At 38.2% G+C, this 21,424-nt stretch overlaps 1 protein-coding gene across 3 annotated transcripts in view; it reads right to left on the reverse strand.

The window, feature by feature from the left end:
* Positions 1-1,683: 1,683 nt before the first annotated feature.
* The window catches only part of LOC124168318 (luciferin 4-monooxygenase-like), a 97,910-nt gene continuing 78,169 nt past the window's right edge, over positions 1,684-21,424 (reverse strand). For 2 of the 3 annotated variants that reach the window (XM_046546488.1, XM_046546486.1), the window contains 2 exons: positions 20,758-20,923; positions 1,684-2,141 (listed from right to left, as the gene is read on the reverse strand). In XM_046546488.1, coding sequence (XP_046402444.1) covers positions 2,020-2,141; positions 20,758-20,923 — 288 coding nt within the window. In that variant the 3' untranslated portion in view covers positions 1,684-2,019. The remainder of the gene's footprint in view (positions 2,142-20,757; positions 20,924-21,424) is intronic. The other variant, XM_046546487.1, reaches the window with a different exon arrangement.

The raw sequence follows: 21,424 nt of genomic DNA on the forward strand, positions 1-21,424 counted from the left end.
ACAGATTGAGAAATCTAGGTATGTGGTATGACAGAGGAAATTTCTCTGGACACGGACAACAGTGGACGGGACTGAGGGAGTCTGGCACCATTTTTGAGATGGGGTCGGATTCCATGATGGCTACGTTCAATTCTTCACCGTCTCTTATTAAAACCCACTTTCCAAACAGGGAATGCTGAGCAAAAGAAGAGGGGAAAACCCTTCATAGTGGAGCGTGTGTGTGTGGTTCACAGTGGCTCCATGAAAGAAGGGAAAGCAGGGGCAGGTGTTTACAGCCAATCCCCCCCTAGGAGCATATTTGTTCCCCTAGGAAGATATGCCACAGTGTTTCAGGCAGAAATTTTTGCTATCCTAACCTGTGTGCACGCTATTGAGGAGACAGGTCTCTACAAGAGACTGATCCATATATGCACCGATAGTCAGGCTGCTCTAAAAGCCCTGAACTCACCTTGGTGCAGGTCCAAGCTATTGGCTGAATGCTACAAAGCACTCAATATTTTGGGCCCTTGCAAAATAGAACTTTTCTGGGTACCGGGACATTCAGGTATTACCAGAAACGAGAAGGCGGATGAACTGGCTAAGGCCGGCGCTGAACAGAACCCAATTGGTCAAGAACCAATTGTGCCAGTTGCCCCCTCAATGGGGATGGCTGCAATCAAAGTGTGGGGATCAACCCAACATTCAAAGACCTGGTGAGAAACACCGGGGCTACATCAGGCAAAAACTCTTATAGGAGAGCTCTCTCCTTGACTTGAGAGAAGACTTCTCCTTATGAACAGAAGTCAATTGCAGACGGTAGTAGGCCTGCTTATGGGACACTATCATGTAATGAGACATATGCACCTGCTGGGGGTAACAGACTCAGATAGGTGTAGATGGTGCGAGATGGGAGAAGAAACAACCACCCATCTAACATGCAAGTGCCCTGCAATCATTAGGACTCGATATAGACACCTGGGCTCACCTTTTATAGAGCCCAAGGAAATAAGAGATCTTCCCATTGGGGACCTTTTGTCCTTCACTAAGGACATTGGCCTCTTTGGGTGATCCATTAACGGTGGTTAGCACAATGGACCTACAGGTCTAAGTGCCCTGGGAGCTGATCCCCCACCACATCAACGCATCTATCTATCACGCATAAATGTCCCTCAATGCTCCTGATGAGCAAAGCATTTTTTTCAGGAGTGACATCTTCATTTTTTTAATTGATTATCGGAAATAAAAATCAAGAATTTAACATCAAAAAGTGAATTAAACATGCTACAGGTATCATTAACTTCAGACAGGGGCAAGAAAAAAATTCAAAATTACCCAGGTACTCTATCACTGTGTCAAATTATGTTATTGAGAATTAAGTTAGAATGTTAAATCACATAAGAAGAGTTACACAACACTATGCCAACCCCCTCATCAAATCGGTATAACAAACCTTTGGATGCACACAAAACAAAGTTGCCATGTTTTCAGCACCAGCATTTGTAGGTTAGAAAGATTTCACTCTTCATGAGCCATTAACAGCTGCTTTAATATGTCGCGTCATAGATTGCAGCTAGGAAGGCATTTATATAATCTCACTTCATTTTCTGAAGATAGTAGAGCCTCAAAACCAATTACACTTCACTAACTTCATAATTAGGAATGAAGGAATAATTCAGTTCTGAATGAAAATAATTCAATCACAGCTTGCTTACTAAAATATATTTATCATAATAAAAGTATATGATAAACATTCAGTACATCAACACGTATAATATCAATCATTACACTTTGATTTGGCCTTACAAAATATTAGAAAATGCGATGGCTAAATTTTTAAGTTATCCTCATATTTCATTTCAATTAACATAAACATAACAATATTAGAATCAAAAATAGCCAGTTCCCCCTAAAGCAGGGTGGTGGAGATGAGTGTAAATACAAACAACAAGAAAATATGAGTTGACTCTAAGCAATATGTACTATAATATAAAAATATGGCATTCAGTAACAAACTGGCAAGAGCAGTCCCCAAAAACAAATTCAAAGTTTGGACTTAGCTGATGCCCTCAGCTCCCTTCTCAATATCTTACCACTAGCCGTCTTTGGAATGGATTCCACAAATAATACCCCACCACGGAGTTGCTTCTGAGTAGACACATTCTCTGGAAGAAACCAACAAAAAACATTCCATCACTCACTCAAGTGTATCAATCCTAACATTGATTTGGATATGTGAGGTTAACGCTATCCATTATTACTTTTACCAGTCAAACTCAGATCAATCTCGGTCATGAATCTGATGACTATGTACAGTGGCGGAAAAAATTAACGCAAAGCTCGTTGGCGTCTGAGAGCGGCCAGTTCAGGAACTACCTGTCTTCCAAAATTTTGCCCTCTTAATGCTCTCATACAACCGGGAGTTTTAAAAGCAATATATCCCTTATACTGGGGAAATAATCATACCAGTCACATTATGACGAGGTGCAAAAGATCCAGCTACGAATTCTTCGCAATTTTCTCCGAAGTATGCTTCGCCCTCGACTCACCTACAATGGAATCTACTCTCGTCGGGACATCATAGACTCAGCCGACATATTGGGCATTGAGACTGTCTTAGAACCAAATCGTTCCGGTGGTGTAGTGGGTAAAGTATCATGCTTCGAATCAGAGGTACCACGGATCAAGTCTCAGTGACGGATGACTTGATGCTGCACACACACACTGTAAACATTTTTCTGATCTTAAAACTTCGCAATACCTATCAATAGGTTCATAGGAAGTTGCATGGCTATTGAATTCTTACGCGCTTATTTACTTGTTGAAATTCAACCACCATATTGCATAACCATTTGGGCAGCTGACTGTGGAGTGAATTTTGACTACCATTTCCACGCCGTCCAACCCAGCTTCAAGGTCCCAAACATTAACTGTATGAGCAATGTGTCACGGCCTACTACTCCTCCATCATTTCAAGAGAAAATTCCTCGGAAGTTCAGCAGAGCTGAGCGAAGGCAGAACATCAAACCGCCCAAACTCAGTAGTTCTCAATAGGGTAATTTTGAGCGTCCGCGTATGTATTTCATCAGAAACATTGAGCAAATGGTTAAGTTAACAGAGGTTAGACCTACCCTTAAATTTTCCAACAAAATGAGCATTACGCATACATTTTAAAAATATTTCATCATTATTATGGAACTAATGTTATTATATAAGATGGTATTTCCTGGAGTATAGGTCATTTAAACAAAAGTTAGCAGTCAACGTTTCGATTTATTTTCTTAAATCATCTTCAGGGCTATGTTAGAAAAAGTGTGAAACAATATAAAATACAGAGAATAAGACGATACACAATATTTATGCATAAAGAAGGAACAATTGGTTTTTTTTTATATAATAGAATATAATTTAAAGAAATATGTATATATAAATATGTATGTATTTGTGGCAATACCTTAGAAACAAAACATAAATAAATATGTTCAAAGTTTAGAGGTATGTCAAAATTTTTTGTATATTACATTCCGTTCTTATATATATGTTTATATATACATATTTCTTTAAATTATATTGTATTATATTAAAAAAAAACCAATTGTTCCTTCTTTATGCATAAATATTGTGTATCGTCTTATTCTCTGTATTTTATATTGTTTCACACTTTTTCTAACATAGACCTGAAGATGATTTAAGAAAATAAATCGAAACGTTGACTGCTAACTTTTGTTTAAATGACCTATACTCCAGGAAATACCATATTATATATTAAATAAGGTCAAGAAAAGAAAAAAAATAATAATACTAATGTTATTTCGAAGTAATAGAAATATTGGACTGTTTGCGTTTTCCGCTATTTATTTAATCCCTACTTTGAACTTTTGATTACTTTTAGCACTCAACATAGGTTAAGGAATAGAATAGATCTCACACTCAATTATTCGAGGTAATTTCGCGTGAGAAATGCAGTTGTAAGACATTTATGTTAATTTACAAACTAACTTTTTAAAAAATAAAAATGATTTCTCATTACCTTTGCTTATCAATGAAGAAATTTTATTCTTGTAATTACATGAATTACCATTCATTGTGACATCTTCATTTTATGTCCAAATTTCCAGTATTCTCTATTCATTGAAGAGCAGCGATAGAGTTTTTTGACCATCCCGTAAATTAAGTGTGTGGTCGAATTTTCCCATTGCCTTAGGAAAAAATATATATCCAGTAAGCCACGTAATGCTTACAAAAAATTTACCTCATATGCAGCAGACATTTTCTTTTCACTTTCTTACGAAGGGTTTACTCCCATGATTGTTGCATAATTGAAATGTGCATCAAAGATGGACTTCCTAAGCAGTCTATGTAGCAAAAGAAAAGTAAATGAGTTTAATTGTGGACATTAAATACTTTGCGGAAAACGATTTGGACACAAAAATGGAATAGACGGGTAAATGACTGCAAGGTGCAGCATGTGTGTTTCAGAGAAGAGGAGAATTATGCAGGAATTGATAAAGAAAGCTAACATCAAAGATCGGATTTGAACAAAAGAAACATTCACTATAATTAGAAGAAATAAATTCGAAAATCAATTGATTGAATATGCCTGAACCAGAAATTCACAAAGAAAAATAGTATGTCAGTCCATGAGATGCATCAAGTTGTAGCAAGGAAATAATAATAATAATTCGATTACCACGGAAACAAATTCTAGATAATATTCATTCCCTTCTATTAACTCAAAAATAGAGTCAAATTCCATGAAGTTCCTTTCCACCCATTCAAATTTCCATAATATTTCCAGTTTCCTAAATAACTTTTCAATAAGTGAAAATTATAATACTTTTCTGATTCTCATTTTATGTCAGTTTATAAAATTGAAAAATATTTAACGCTTAGTTCAGTTACATCTATTTTAATAAAGATCTAATTTTTAATTGATGTTGTTAATCAAATATGCGTTCATATGGATCATCTTTGTGATTATAAATCAAGTTTTAAAGACATTATGAAGTTCAAAAAACTCTATTTACTCCTCTCATTTCACTATGAAAGAAATCGTTTACTGACCACATTAATCAATTTCTTCGGATAACTACATGAAAGAAATTATTGAACCTTAAAATGGCCATTACATATTCCGTTACCTAAATCAATTCGGCTTCGCATTTCTTTTCAATTGCAGTATGTTACAATTTGTTCCCATATAATCCTTGGGAAACTATTATTGGGCGTAGAATATTGAGCAAAGCATTGCAATACTGAACTGAAAACAAATAACTGATTTCTCGGAGGTGGCTCAAAAAAGTGCTTTCATTCTGCTTTGAGGAACTCCATAGGAGTTTTCCCTTGAAGGAGAGAAGAGGCGTAGGCCGTGACACATCGCACATGCAGCTAATGGTTAATGGCCTTGAAGCGGTGCTGGACGACGTGGAAATGGTAGTCAAAATTCACTCCACAGTCAACTGCCCAAATGGTTATGCAATATGGTGGTTGAATTTCAACAAATAAATAAGCACGTAAGAATTCAATAGCCATGCAACGTCCTATGAACCTATTGATTGCTATTGCGAAGTTTTAAGATCAGAAAAATGTTTACAGTGTAAGTGTGCAGGATCAAGTCATCCGTCACTGAGACTTGATCCGTGGTACCTCTGATTCGAAGCATGATACTTTACCCACTACACCACCGGAACGATTGGGTTCCAAGGCAGTCTCAATGCCCAATATTTTGGCTGTGTCCATGATGTCCCGACGAGAGTAGATTCCATTGTAGGTGAGTCGAGGGCGAAGCATACTTCGGAGAATATGGCGAAGAATTCATAGCTGGATCTTTTGCGCATTGTCATAATGCGACGGGTATGATTATTTCCCCGGTATAAGGGATATATTGCTTTTAAAACTCCCGGTTGTATGAGAGCATTACGAGGGCAAAATTTTGGAAGACAAGTAGTTCCTGAACTGGCCGCTCTCAGACGCCAACGATCTTTGAGTTAATTTTTTCCGCCACTGTACAAGGAGTGGTGAAAAAAAGTGCGGGGGAATCTTTCTTTATATAATTTTTCTTCTTGAACACTAAAAAACTTTATTTCTGCTAAAGTAACATTCACCCCCAAAAAAACTAATCAACATCAACCTTAACTTAGTAAACAACATTGAGTTTCATGCACAGGGAGACAACAATCTAGCCACCACATCAATCCAATCCCCCGACCTGAAATCTCTAGCCTGTTGGGAAACTGACACGGCTAATTTCTCAGGTTAATCTAGCCAGGCCATTACATCCACCACAGCTTGCCAATTTGATTTATACATCCTAATTTCATTGGTAAACATAATGAGCTAAATATCAATCCACAAGTAACTGAAAAATACAATCAAAAGTCTTTCACTGTAGAGACTACGGATCAATCACAAAGGTTTTCTCAATGTTCAACAAATACAAAAACAATTCATAAAGCACGACTGAGAGCCTGGTTGCAAGCACATAGCAGAAATTTTCTGCTGAGTGTGCTTGGGTGGTATGCATATTGCCTGCACAAGTAACATGTAGTCAATTCAATCACATTGGACAACCTTGCAGTTCATTAAATTGGCTATTTGCATTATTCTGTGATTTAAAATCAAGATTGGATTACACCAAAACGACTGCAGGTTTTAAGGCTTGGCCTCAAGAGGTTTTTGTTTCTAAAATACACCAGGCTTTTGTAAAACTTTAAACTTTACGGCTCTTAGAGCTGTTATGTTATGACATGATTCTCACATTGATTTTTTTTAAATCTGCCCTCTACGTTTGAAGGCTGTAGCTTATATTAAAGCGTGAGTCTCACATCGATGTTTTCTTTTTTTAGTCTGCCCTTTCCGTTTGATTAAAAATGCAATAAATTTCCTCTTTCATTCTCAATGCTTGCTATATACATCCACAGTTCCTATTTTAATCTACTTTCACAAGTTAAGTTTACCTCTTAATGTCGAATCTCAAAGCCGCTCAAGCGACTAAAGTTGGAAAACTTTTTACTGGGTAAAATTTAATGGAATATTTAAAGTTACAATAAATCTTTATCATCACGAGTTCCAATGGTCTTACATATAAATTATCATTCCTGCAGAAGATCGACATTCTGGCACACACAGGATCACGGGTATTCCAGAATTAAAATTTTTCCGGTGTTTGGATTGCTTTCTCATCAGCGAGCAATTTAACTAACCACACAACTGCCATTATAACGATTAAGTAAAAAATTCATTGAGTATAGAGTAATCCATCTTCTTTGAATTTTTGAACATCAACAAGGGTATTCACAACAAAGTTAAGCAAGAGTCCAGTAATTCAATCCGATAGAGCTTCAATATCAGCATTCTTCCATAAACCATTCTTCCACGATTACAACGTGCCAAATGTGAACTGGCTAAATATTACGGACAATAATCCATCCTATCACCAAGCCTGGGCCCTTATTAACGGTATGTCATTCTTAGGGCTTTCTCAAAGGAACTCTGTTCACAATAAGCATGGAACACTCCTTGACCTGGTGTTTACATCCTCTGACAAATTACACTGTGATATTGTATGTGATCCATTTACTGTCTGCGATAATTATCATCCCGCCCTTCACTTTGATGTGTGCTTGTCCAACCCCATTGAGCTGATTGAGTATTCAATGCAATTGTATGACTTCAAAGCCTGTGATTTTGAAAGCCTTGATAACTACATACTTGATCAATATTAATTGGCCCCAAATACTCTCTAATCAAAATATTGATAACGCGACTCACTCATTTTACAGTGTCCTCCACAATGCTATCCAACTATACACTCCTATCATTAACATCAAAAGTAATGGCTTTCCAAAATGGTTCTCTGCTGAGCTCAGAAATTTAATATGTCTTAAGAAGCTGCATCATCAAACGTTTAAAAGAACTGGGAGTCATTTAGACTATGCAAAATTTTCTGAAATCAGAAGGAAGTGCAAAATCCTATCTAAAGAGTACTACTCTAAGTATATGGACGAGGTTCAATCATCCATTTCACATAATACTAAATATTTCTGGACTTATGTCAAGAATACCAAACAGATGGACAAATTTCCTCACCACATGACCTACGACAATATGATTGCTGAAAATTATAAAGAAATAGCTGACCTATTTGCCTCCTGTTTTGTCAAAGTTTACAGCAATCAACAGCCTGACAACTTAGTTATGCCTAACTATGACACAACACTCAATCTGAGCAAGCTTCACATTTCTTGTGAAAACATTATCAGCAAACTGTCTCATCTAGATCTAACAAAGGGTACTGGCCCTGAAAACATTCCTGCAATCGTCCTAAAAAGTTGTCGTCATTCATTAGCCTATCCTTTGTTCATATTGTTTAATAAATCCCTGAAAAGTAGCACAGTCCCAAGTGCACTAAAGACTAGTTATGTTGTACCCATCTTCAAAAGCGGAGATAAAACTGATGTGTCGAACTACAGACCAATTATAATTCAATCTGTAATAACCAAAGTTCTTGAGAGCATAATTGTAGACAAAATAGCTCCTGACTTAAACTCGTTGATAGTGGAAGAGCAACATGGATTTCGGCCAGGTCGTTCCACTGTAACTAACCTCCTAACATATCAAGAATACATAATAAATTCCATGTCCCAGCACTCTCAGGTTGATTCAATCTATACAGATTTTTCAAAGGCATTTGATAAAATTAATCATAAAATTCTAATTGCTAAACTAAAAGCATATGGTATAAGTGGTCAACTTCTAGCCTGGGTTGAAAGTTACCTACTTGATAGGAACTTGTATGTTAAAGTGAGCGGAGTTCTGTCCTCTGTCTTCACTGCCAATTCTGGTGTACCACAAGGGTCACATTTGGGGCCACTTCTGTTCCTAATGTATATTAATGATATCAACTTCCCCCTGCATCCATTCAAGTACTTACTATATGCTGATGATTTAAAAATTTATGGTTGCATCCGATCACTTGAGGATTGTAACAAATTGCAAAATTGTCTCTACAAATTTGAAAAATGGTGTAATGATAACCTCATGGTACTAAACGCATTAAAATGTAATGTAATAACCTTTCATAAAATTAATTCTCCAATTATGTACGACTATAGCTTAAATAATGCTACTATCTCTAGAGTTAGTAGAATATGTGACTTAGGTGTTACATTTGATTCATCCCTGACATTTCAGTATCATATCCAATCCATAGTCATAAAAGCTACTAAAACAATGGGTTTCATATTCAGAATTTCAAGAGATTTTGATAATATTCATACTTATAAGATCCTCTATTGCACTTTAATCCGCCCTATTCTTGAGTATGCCTCTATTGTATGGTCCCCGTTCTATAACATTCACATCAAAGCTATTGAGAGTGTGCAACGCAGATTCATAAGATTAGTATCCTACAGATTTAACATCCTCCCTATTATTTATGACTTAACACTGTCCCTTCTTAATCTGTTACCTTTGGCAACCGGTCGATTACACCAGGACATAACATTCCTTCACCGTCTGCTGCATGGAGACATTGACTCTATTCATCTGGTAGAAATGATCCCTTTCCATGCCCCCATTTTAAACACTAGGCAAACATTCATGTTTTCACTCCCTCATTCTAATAGAAATCACACCTTCCACTCACCCTTAACCAGAACTATGCGGAGCATTAACTACAAATGTAGTAACATTGACCTTTGTAATTTAAATCCAAAGAATTTAAAGAGAAAACTACCTTTGTTTGTGCATTGACTTAAATAATTTGTTCTTGTGTATAATGATAATGTCTATTTCCACTTGTGGCATTTTTTAGTGTCCCCCCCCCCCCCAAAAATTTCTGGTACCCCCCCCCCCCCCAGAAATTCCTCGAACTTCCTCGAACTTCCTCCGAACTTATCCGCAGAACTTCTCCCGCCAAGAACTTTTCGCGCTAAGGTTTTTTCGCGCAAAGGATTTTTTGCGCAAAGGGGCCCTGTAGCAAAGTGCCCTGTCTCGCAAAATCCTGTCTCTGAAAAATCCTGTCTCTGAAAACCCTGCCTCTGGAAACTCAGCCTCTGGAAACAGCCTCTGAAACAGCCTCTGAAACAGCCTCCGAAACAGCCTCCGAACCAGCCTACCTGCAATGCAAGACTTATATAGGACTACTGCGGAGAAATACTTCTCCTTGGCAAGCAAGGGGAAATCGGTGCTAAGGCCTTAGTATTGCACTTGGAGTGAGAAGTTTTACCATTGTCCTATCACAAACTCTCTCTCCCTCCAACACCTCACCCCAGTATCTCCTTCCCCTCCATGTGTTCCAATGAACGATTCCTCTGATGTCTCCAACCCAGAAGTTGAGGGGAAAATTCTGGGTGCTGGCTGTTGTCTCAAAACCAGGGAATGGTGTTTTGTGGAGCGGCCGTTTCTGCAGGGGCAGTGACGCATCAGTGGGCGGTTGTTGAATTCGCCTGGCTACCCCTCCACTCCCTGGAAGAAGCCCTCCCCTCAAATGCTGTCTCGCCTTGCATAGGCAAGCCCCCTTTCTGGTCGAGACCTGCTGGGAGTCACATGTCTTGTGAGCCATGAGATTTTTAGAGCAATTTTCTGCTGGTAATGTTTCCTTTGGGATCATGAATTTACTATCATTGTTTTCTGTAATACTTCTGATTTTTTGAATACTCTACTTTGAATAGATATCGTACGGTAATAACTCGTAAATTATTTTTGGCTACCTTTTTCTTGTGAGCTGTTTTTCTTGTTTGTGGAGTCTTTTCCCTGATCCAGCATGTGACCGACGGTTGGAGTATTTCCCCTGTCTGGACTTACGTGATAAATCAACCAGATTTACGACGTAATGTAACATTTTGGTAGCAGAGTTGAGGTTCGATTTCCTGTCCTTTCGTCGAGGTCTCCGAGTGCTGGACAATGGTGACATTTCTCCACTATTTCTCCACTTTTTGCAGTTTCTGGTTGTTTCTTCTCTTAAAAGTGAGTTATTTTATGTTCCATTAAGTGCTTTTTGGTTCGTGTGGGATTACGTGACTAGTGTTGCCGACTTTTCCTCGTGGTCATATGCCATTTGACATTAATGTTCGTAATGCTCGTAATGTTCTTGATAGTTTGGATAGCAGCTAGTTATTCTCGCACCCCTCTTTTCCTATTGGATTCTTCCAGTAATGATAGATAGTTTTATATCTCGCTCTTTCTCTCTCTTTTTCTCGTTGTCGTCACTTCACTTCTCAAAATGCCTGGAGGTAATACTGACAACCCGTACGAAAAAACTTATTTAACCACGGGCGAGGATCGTAAGGCCAGGGGTACGGCTAATGTGTCCGTAGGAAGTGAAGTTTCTAATAATGAACGGGAATCTTCTTTAGAAGTGGTTCCACCTCGCACAACGCACGAGGAAAGCAGTGATTTTCACGTCTCTCACGAAATGTCTGCTTCTCAGACATTGCCAGTTTCTGAAGGGTTAGTAATTGTCAAACAATTACTCAGTGATTTTCCGCCATTTGAAGTGTCAAACAGTGAGAATTGGTTTAATTTCATGTTAAAAGTTAATGAAATCGTTTCTTTGTCTTTGGTTCCTCTGTCAACGTTATTGTACCTTGTAGTATCTAAACTTCCTGCCAGCTCTCGTCATTTTTGGTTGTCTATGTTAAACTTGAATCTCGCATGGTCTGAAATCACAGAAAAAGTTTGGGCTAGAATTGTTAGTGACAGAGAGTTTGATCGCTTGATCACTACGAAAGTTAAGAGATTTCAGTTCCCTCGCGAAACGCCCCACGATTTCGTGTGTTCTGTGCGTAATGCCACTCAGGTGCTGGGTTTGCAGTATTCCGAGTCTTCTATTGTGCGACTCATTATTCAAGGGTTAAATCCTTTAACAAAATCTGCAATTATGTTCTCAAATCAGCCTAACACATTTGTAGAATTGGACTCTGTTATCACGCAGGCTTCTAAACATTTAATGGACTGTGCTGAATATTCCAACACTTTCCATCGTATCTCTAGGAATCCGTCTTCTGTTGCCTCTTCCAGTGCGCCTAGGGAAGTTTCTTTTCCTATTAATTGTTCTTACTGTCATAAACCTGGCCACAAAGTGAACGAGTGTCGCAAAAGACGACGATTTACTCAGCCTGCCGTGAGTTTGATGAGCGTCCGTGACAAGTGTTCGACTCGATTGCCAATATTATCTATTAATCTTCATTCTATGCCATGCCAGGCTTTAATTGACACTGGGTGTTCAGTTTCACTGTGTGATGAAGATTTCTTTGCTTCTCTGAAATGTTGCCGGAGAAAGGTTATTCGTAAGAATGTTGACGTCGATTTAATCACTGTGTCGGGGCAGCCTTTTCATATTAATTCCTCTGTCTCACTCAAGGTTCAAATAGGCAAGTTTTCTTGGAACCACGTGTTTTATCTAGCTAAAATCCCGTTTCCCGTGTTACTGGGTGTGGATTTCATTTGTAATTCAAAGATGATTATTCGTCCGGCGAACGTCAGTTTTGAAATTGCCCCGAATTCTCTTTTTTCTTTTACGGACAATTGCGAAGCGTTTAAATCGGCGCCAGTTAGTAACTCATCCGAATCACATGTTCTGTCGTCCACTGAATTCACGCTGTGTGATAAGTTGAAGGGTTTATTGTCAAAGTATCCTGATGTGATTTCTCAAGAATTGGGGGTCACATCTGTTATGACCTACGAAATTGAACTGCTAGTTTCTACTCCGATTCGATCCCATCCTTATTCATTGTCACCTCCAAAGGCAAATTTAATGAAGAAGCACATCCAATCTTTACTTGATAAGAAAGTGATTGAGGTTTCCAATTCAAACTGGTGTTCGCCAGCTTTTCTAGTGCCTAAAAAGGATGGATCTGAAAGATTAGTGGTTGATTACCGTAAGTTGAACAAAGTTGTTAAATCAGACGGTTATCCAACACCTTCTGTTGAACATGCATTCCAATATCTTGCTGATGCAAAATATTTTACTGTTCTTGATCTCAATTCTGCCTTTCATCAAATACCATTATCTGAGAATTCTAAGAAATTAACTGCTTTTGTGACGCCGTTCGGAGTGTACCAGTATAATAGATTGCCATTTGGTTTTGTAAATTCTCCTCAAATATTCACTCGTCTCATTAATGAAGTATTGGGCGATTTGAAATATTCATGTGTCTATCCATATATTGATGACTTGTGTATCTATTCCAAGTCTGCTGAAGACCATGTATCTCATGTTAATGCTGTCCTCAACAAACTACGCAGTGCCGGTTTGACGGTGTGCGAGGACAAGGTTAAGCTTGGTGTGGAATCACTCACTTTTCTGGGCCATCTCATCACAAATGGAACCTTGCAAGTTGATCCTGAGAGAGTGAGACCAATTGAACAATTCCCAGTTCCCAGAAATGTGAAGGAAGTGGCCAGATTCATTGGACTTTGTGGGTTTTACTGCAAGTTTATTCCAAGGTATTCTGAAATTTCTATGCCACTGAATCGCTTGAAACGTAAAAATGTTCCTTTTCAATGGACAGCCGTTGAAAATGAGGCTTTCTGCCAGTTGAAGAAAGCTCTCACCAATCCACCAGTGTTATCTTTCCCTCGATTTGACGAGGAATTTCATTTATTTGTCGATGCCAGTAATTTGGCGGTTGGTGCCGTTTTGAATCACAAAGTAAATGGTGATTTTGTCCCTGTGGCTTTCGCTAGTAAGGCACTCTTGGAACATGAACGTAAATTTTCTTCTTATGAATTGGAGTGTCACGCAATTCATTTTGGAATTCAAAAATTCAGTGTTTACTTACAAGTAAAACCATTTCACTTGTACACTGATAATGGTGCCTTGACATGGCTTTTCTCTCATCCTAAGCAGTTGGGCAAATTAGGGAGGATGGTTCTTAAATTATCCTCTTATAAATTCACTGTGCATCATGTTCGAGGAGCATCTAATTCTGTCGCAGATTGTCTTTCTCGCATTGAGCCATCCTCATCTACAAATAGTCATTTAGATGTGGAATCTAACACTCATAAGGAGTCAGCTGTTCCTTATTCTTGTGTGTTACATAAATTGCCTTTGTCATTTGTCGACATTCGAAAACACCAAGAAACTGATCTCGTTCTAAAGGATATTTTCAATCAGATTAATAATAATTCCTTGAACGACAAAAACTATTTTCTGAAGGGACAGCTATTATGTTATGGGAATTCTAAAATTAAGCGAGGAAGAGCTGTTTTGCCTACGGTCTTGAGGCCTATGATTTTTCAATATTTTCACTGCTCTAGTATGTCTGCTCACTTGGGCATGGCTAAAACTTATGATAAGATTAGCAGACACTTTTGGTGGAAGGATATGAAAAGAGAGGTTTATGACATGGTCAGAAAATGCCATCTGTGTCAAACTTGTAAACCCAGAAATGCTCCACCTCCTGGCATGCTATCGTCGCACAATCCTTCTGAAGTTTGGGAAAGACTTTATATTGACTTTGTGGGTCCTTTACCTCTGACTAAAGGTGGACACCAATATGTACTTTCTCTTATTGATGGATTTTCTAAGTTTTGTTTTCTTGAGCCAGTTCGCAAGGCTACGGCCGGTTCGGTTGTTTCAATACTCACTCAAAGAGTGTTTCCAAAATTCGGTTTTCCAAAATATTTGGTTTCTGATAATGCACAAGTTTTCAAATCTCATGCCGTTAAGGAGATGTGTTTGCAACTGGGGGTTAAGCAAATTTTTGTTTCTCCATACTATCCCTGTTCTAATCAGGTAGAGAGATTGCATAGAAATCTAAAATCTGCACTTGCTATTTTGTGCAATAATGCTCACCATATGTGGGACTCTATGCTTGCTGACTTAAATTTTGCCTTGAACACTGCCTCTCATGAGAGCAGTGGTTATTCTCCTGCCAAAATAATTTTCGGCAGAGAACTTAAGCATCCTTTAATTAATCAGTGGGACATTCCAAAATCTTTATTCGAGAATGATCTCAGCGATAATGACAGACAAGCCTGCCTGAATCATGTTATTGCTAATTTAAAAAAGGCCAGAAACAGGTATAAAGAATCCTATAATAAATCTCACTCCCAAATCACTTTCTGTGTGGGAGATCTTGTTCTCTGCAAAAACCATCCTGTCAGTTCTAAAGGTGAACAGAAAATGGCAAAACTGGAACCTCTGTGGAAAGGACCTTTCGTCCTTAAAAAGTATCTCTCTCCTGTAACAGTTATTCTGGAAGTTTCTCCTGGGAAAGAGAAAATTTGTCATGTTTCTCATTTAAAGGCATATCATGGTGGCATTGCTAATTCCAGTAATTAAAAGGAGAGAAATATCATTGATTTTTTTTTTATTCTTTTTTTTTCAATGAATGCTAATGTTTGCTCTCTCAAATACTATTTGATGCTTGATTTCGGTGTTGTATTTCTATTGATTCCTAATAATATTGTTTTGATTAATGATTAATAAGTCTATTTCTATGCTTGTAATTGAAATTGTTCTGAAATATTGTATTGTACTTGCTTATTCTCATCTGCTTAATTCACTCATGTAATTTAGTGTTGGTCTACTGTGATTGTGAGATGGGGTAAGGTGGAGGAATTATGGGTGCTTGGAGGGAGAGGACGGGAGATTAACTTGGGGGGAAATCCCCGAGATGGCTCGTTTCCAGATAAGCTGTGGAGGTGGCCCCAGTTATTAAGATTCAATTGTGTTTTGTGTCACCTTTCCTCCACCAAGACTTTATGGACATTCTCACAATTCTGGACAGTGATAAGTGTCGTGATTTTGCAGTGTTCAATATTCTATCGATGGCTGAGTGATTGAATTGATCAGCTGATCTTAAGACTGCCTACTGTGTTTTAGTGTGGCTTTTGGCGTTGAGTTGCGACCTTCATCGCCCGACAAGTATGAACTTTCATCTTGTCGCAACCAGCATGTAGCTCTCATTTCTATTGTTAATTGAAGAGTGAAATTTAGAGTGATTTCTTTTGTTGATGCAATATGCAGTTCTCATTTTGTTAGCATCGCCTATGATTCTTTTTTGACTTGTTTAATTAATACTGAGAGATATATATACACATCTTGATTAAATTTAGTCAGTACTTGTTCAATAGCTGACATGAATACCATATGCCTTGTAAATATTAATAATTATTGGAAAATCGAGGAAATTAGTGCAATCTATTGTCATTTATGTAAATCTTGTTGAATTTTGGAGGATTCTTTATTGATAATTAATTATGGACTGATAATATTTACAAACATGGAGGGTTTAAATGGGAGAAATACTAATGCCAATGTATATTAATTAAGTGAGACACATTTTATGCTGAATATTTTTGCTGGTATTTTGATAACTAATAATTATTTAGTGAATAACCGTATTTTTGAATAAACTTGTACTTAATGATTATATAATATGGGGTATATATTTTGTTGGTCGACCCTAACTTTCTCTTGGGTTGCAATATGAATTTTGGGTAGAACTTAAAACCCATTTTTTGTCAATCGTTGATTTTTGATAAGGTGGTTGAACCCAACTAATGGGACAACCCAGGGTTCTGATGAACCCAACTGCTTCACCAACCCAATCTTGCCCATTTACTAAGTGGTTGGTTATTGTATTGCTTTACTTGGTTTTAAAAAAAACCACAAAATATCTCTGATGAGAGAAGGAACATTTGAGTTTGGTAAAGATATCCTGGTGTTATACCAATAAAAATCTTCCCAGTTCCTTCTAGTTGCTGATGGTAATTATTTGTAATTTTGATTCACTGTTCACCGAAACAAGCATCACTTTATGACATATTGATTATTAATTTTATTTTCTTGCTATGTAATACTAAATAATCTACTCTATATCAATTCAGCAATATTTCTTGTCTCACTCTTGTAATTATGTCATGTTACTCACTTAAGAATTCTGTTGAATTCCAAACATCACTTCTGAGGTTATTATTTACAGAGTGATAAAAATGTATGTTCTTGTCAAAACTATTTTTTGAGTGATATTTCTTGAATACTATTGTCTCAATCAATAAACTTTTCAATATTCAGTTCAATTCTAACCACTGAATAATGGTTTTTTGTAAATTCCATGGGGGGTTAAACAGTGGGGGTTCATCCAGTGAAAACCAGTGGACCTGTGATGCCTCGATAAGTTTTCTAGGCATTAATCAGTTCTTGGTGGACGTGTCTTGGTCCCCAAGTTCAAGCAATTTTTGTGGTCATTTTCCCACAGAGGATGTGGCATTTTTTAGTGTCCCCCCCCCCCCAAAAATTTCTGGTACCCCCCCCCCCCCAGAAATTCCTCGAACTTCCTCCGAACTTATCCGCAGAACTTCTCCCGCCAAGAACTTTTCGCGCTAAGGTTTTTTCGCGCAAAGGATTTTTTGCGCAAAGGGGCCCTGTAGCAAAGTGCCCTGTCTCGCAAAATCCTGTCTCTGAAAAATCCTGTCTCTGAAAACCCTGCCTCTGGAAACTCAGCCTCTGGAAACAGCCTCTGAAACAGCCTCTGAAACAGCCTCCGAAACAGCCTCCGAACCAGCCTACCTGCAATGCAAGACTTATATAGGACTACTGCGGAGAAATACTTCTCCTTGGCAAGCAAGGGGAAATCGGTGCTAAGGCCTTAGTATTGCACTTGGAGTGAGAAGTTTTACCATTGTCCTATCACAAACTCTCTCTCCCTCCAACACCTCACCCCAGTATCTCCTTCCCCTCCATGTGTTCCAATGAACGATTCCTCTGATGTCTCCAACCCAGAAGTTGAGGGGAAAATTCTGGGTGCTGGCTGTTGTCTCAAAACCAGGGAATGGTGTTTTGTGGAGCGGCCGTTTCTGCAGGGGCAGTGACGCATCAGTGGGCGGTTGTTGAATTCGCCTGGCTACCCCTCCACTCCCTGGAAGAAGCCCTCCCCTCAAATGCTGTCTCGCCTTGCATAGGCAAGCCCCCTTTCTGGTCGAGACCTGCTGGGAGTCACATGTCTTGTGAGCCATGAGATTTTTAGAGCAATTTTCTGCTGGTAATGTTTCCTTTGGGATCATGAATTTACTATCATTGTTTTCTGTAATACTTCTGATTTTTTGAATACTCTACTTTGAATAGATATCGTACGGTAATAACTCGTAAATTATTTTTGGCTACCTTTTTCTTGTGAGCTGTTTTTCTTGTTTGTGGAGTCTTTTCCCTGATCCAGCATGTGACCGACGGTTGGAGTATTTCCCCTGTCTGGACTTACGTGATAAATCAACCAGATTTACGACGTAATGTAACACACTGTTTAAGAGATATGTGACTGTTCAATCTTTATTCTTAACTACTGTGTTTATTTTTTCTATTGTTGGTTTTTACAGCAAGTTTATACGATTATTCCTGTATTTTTAAGAGCTTAAAAATATTTCAATCTTATGATAATTGTACATTTTTGTAATTGGGTAATTTTCCCGTCAATAAACTATTATTATTATTATTATTAGAGATGGGTCGAATAGCAGATTTCTCGAATTCGAATATCGAATTCGAATATTAAATCATAGCTCGAATATTCGAATACCTCGAATTTCGAATACCTCGAATACTAAATGATGAATGCTGGAATGTTTGACTCGGTTGCCTAAGCAGCAGGCAACACAAGATTTTGGGGAGTAATTTTGATTTCCTTAAAATGATTCGAACAGGAATTTAGCTGATTAATGAATAATTTAATTTTATGGAAACAATTGGGCATATAATTAATTCAACTAACATCGCTTTACCCCCACTCCTGCTGCCAAGTGCTAGCTGACAATCTGAGGCATTTTGTAAAATACAAGCTCTTTTCCACCGGATTTTCTTCAATTATTTTCAGTCCATCTTTGGGAGTTCTCACGAGATAAGAAGATGAAATGGAATTGCTATCTGGGAGAAACCAAATATTCTGAGAAAATATCCTTTTGTCTGTGACTGTAACAATAAAGATTTATAGCACCACTCATAAATTGTAACTTGATATATGTTTTCGGAAAAAAATACCGCATCAACTTCCGAGAAGCTCTGCTGCTCATATCGAGTTTCGCCAGAATGCTAAGTCTCCGTCGTGTTTTGACATTTATTTCTTTGCGTAAAATGCTTAAATAAACTCAGAAATATGTCGTGTTTGGTCTTATTCTTTTTGAAATTACGCGCACATTACTAATATTTCAATTCAATAAAGGTGTAACATCAATTGACGAAAGTCATTCTTCGACACCCTTTGTGCTAATAGATGACTCATGCAGCGGTTGACCTCCACAGAAATGGGGAACTTCGAAGCTGGTAGGAAAAAAAAAGGTCAGTGGGGGAGGAAAGGGAGGGCCCGAAACACGTTTCTATTGTTCTCGCGATATGATCCCTGCGCGAGCTGTGACCTTTTTTTTATTTTGAAGAGGAGGAAAGCCTCAGAGGGGGGGCTAGTGCTGAATGGAGAGGGATACCGGACCTTGGGAAATGCGCTAATGTAAGTATCCCACGGTACTCACACAGCAGTTGACCTCCAGAAATGGGGAACTTCGAAGCAGGTAGCCAGAAAAAGGTCAGTGGGTGAGAAAAGGGGGGAGGGCGTGAAACACGTTTTTATTGTTCTCGTAACTCGATATTTTTTTCGAAGCAGGGGTCTTCTTAATGCGATCCCTGCGCGAGCTGGGACCTTTTGCTTGATTTCGGAGAAGAGGAAAGCGTCAGTGGTTGAGGCGAGTGCTGAATGGAGGGGGATAGAGGATCGTGGGAAATGCCCTAAGGTTGCTATCCCACGGCACTGAGTTTCTCCTGGTGGGGGGAATCGGGGATTTTCGGATTTTTTCACCCGACTATTTTCGGTTCCCCTCGTCGAACACTTTTCACCGCTTAAATCCACGAATTTGATGCAATTCGTCAACTTGCGTAAAACGGCGCTGCGAGCACTAAATGACTACAGTTCTCTACATTTTTCCGAGTCACTACCAACGACGTGCGTGCGACAGTGTATGACGCGAAATTCAAAGTATTCGAGGTATTCGAGGCTGTAATTTTCGCATAACTATTCGAAATCTCGAATATCGAATACTTTCTAGTATTCGAGGTATTCGAGTATTCGCGGATACTATTCGCACATCTCTAATTATTATTATTATAAACGCAGCTCCAGGACCTTTCACTTTCAAGTCAGGTTATTTGTCTTAACATAATGTTTCTCACTCCCCCTTCTGATCCCAACTCCAGACACTCATTGTGCTAATTTATTTCTAATGGTGCTAGGTCATTTTCAAATCACCAGTGAACACCTTATGCTTCACTTCAATGTTTACACGAAGACTAAAGACACGAGTTTGTATCAAAGGGCAGCTACAACCATGTTTTTCTGGGAATTTTTTCCATGATGACTTACAAAACTCTACTTTCAGTGAGTAATCCATTGCTAGCCCAATATTTACCCAGTGCTAGAAGATAAACGCCTCCTAGACAATTTTAATGCTGTGACTTCTAAGAACTTGGAACAAATATTTGGTGCCAGGTATTTCTAACAAAAAATAAAGGAGATGTGCCCATGTGAAATCTCAATTGCAGTCAAAAAGACTTCACAAGGATTCTAATGTTTATAGCTCAAATGGCCATCATTTTAACACATCATGAAAAATCAAGTAAGCAAGAATCGATAAAACTTTCCAATTTCTATTTTTGTAGTTAAGAATATCAGACAAACAATCTTCCACTGAATTATGATAAGATTTAACTGGGAAGGTTACCAGTGGTCTTTCCTACTCGGTATCGCCATCCCATGAAGATGAACTCAAACTGAATTATGGAAATGAACTTACTGGCAACAAAGCGAATGACATCCTTCTCAGATAGTTTGGCTCCCTTCTGTTTCACGACAAAGGCTCTTGGAACTTCTCCAGCCGTCTCGTGAGGAATGCCTATGACGGCTGCATCTTGAATCAATGGGTGCTTCAGCAACAAAGCCTCAAGCTCAGCTGGAGCAACCTGAGAAATGGCCATCACCAGACATAATTTATATCCGTAGCAGCAAATTTCCCACAAATTAAAAAAATTGGGCATAGATTAATGCACAACTAATCTTTTGGAGGACTTTTCATTCAAATTAAAGGTGCATCAATTGTACTTGCTCACCAATATTCAGGTAGCCAGGTTAAACTTAGCTTTGGGTTGTTTAAGATCCATAATTAAAACAAATCAACATTTATAGTTAATAATAACAAAATAAACCCATTTTTGATTTTCATGCAATCCACAAACTGCCAAACCACAAAGCAATACTGCAGCATTTATAAATGGTCAATCCACAGATTTCTTATCAAATAATTTGCAAAGGAAAATGCGAAGCAAGGCCTTAGTTAATAATACAAAAATCAAGCTACTTAAAGTAAATATGACACAGGTATTTTCATTGCTGCTTTACTGCTAGGAACTCATTACACCAAATATTCTTGACCGAATAAAGGCATGTTGGTACAGAGTTGAACA

Source organism: Ischnura elegans, chromosome 11 (assembly GCF_921293095.1).
Source record: "Ischnura elegans chromosome 11, ioIscEleg1.1, whole genome shotgun sequence".
NCBI lineage: Eukaryota > Metazoa > Arthropoda > Insecta > Odonata > Coenagrionidae > Ischnura > Ischnura elegans.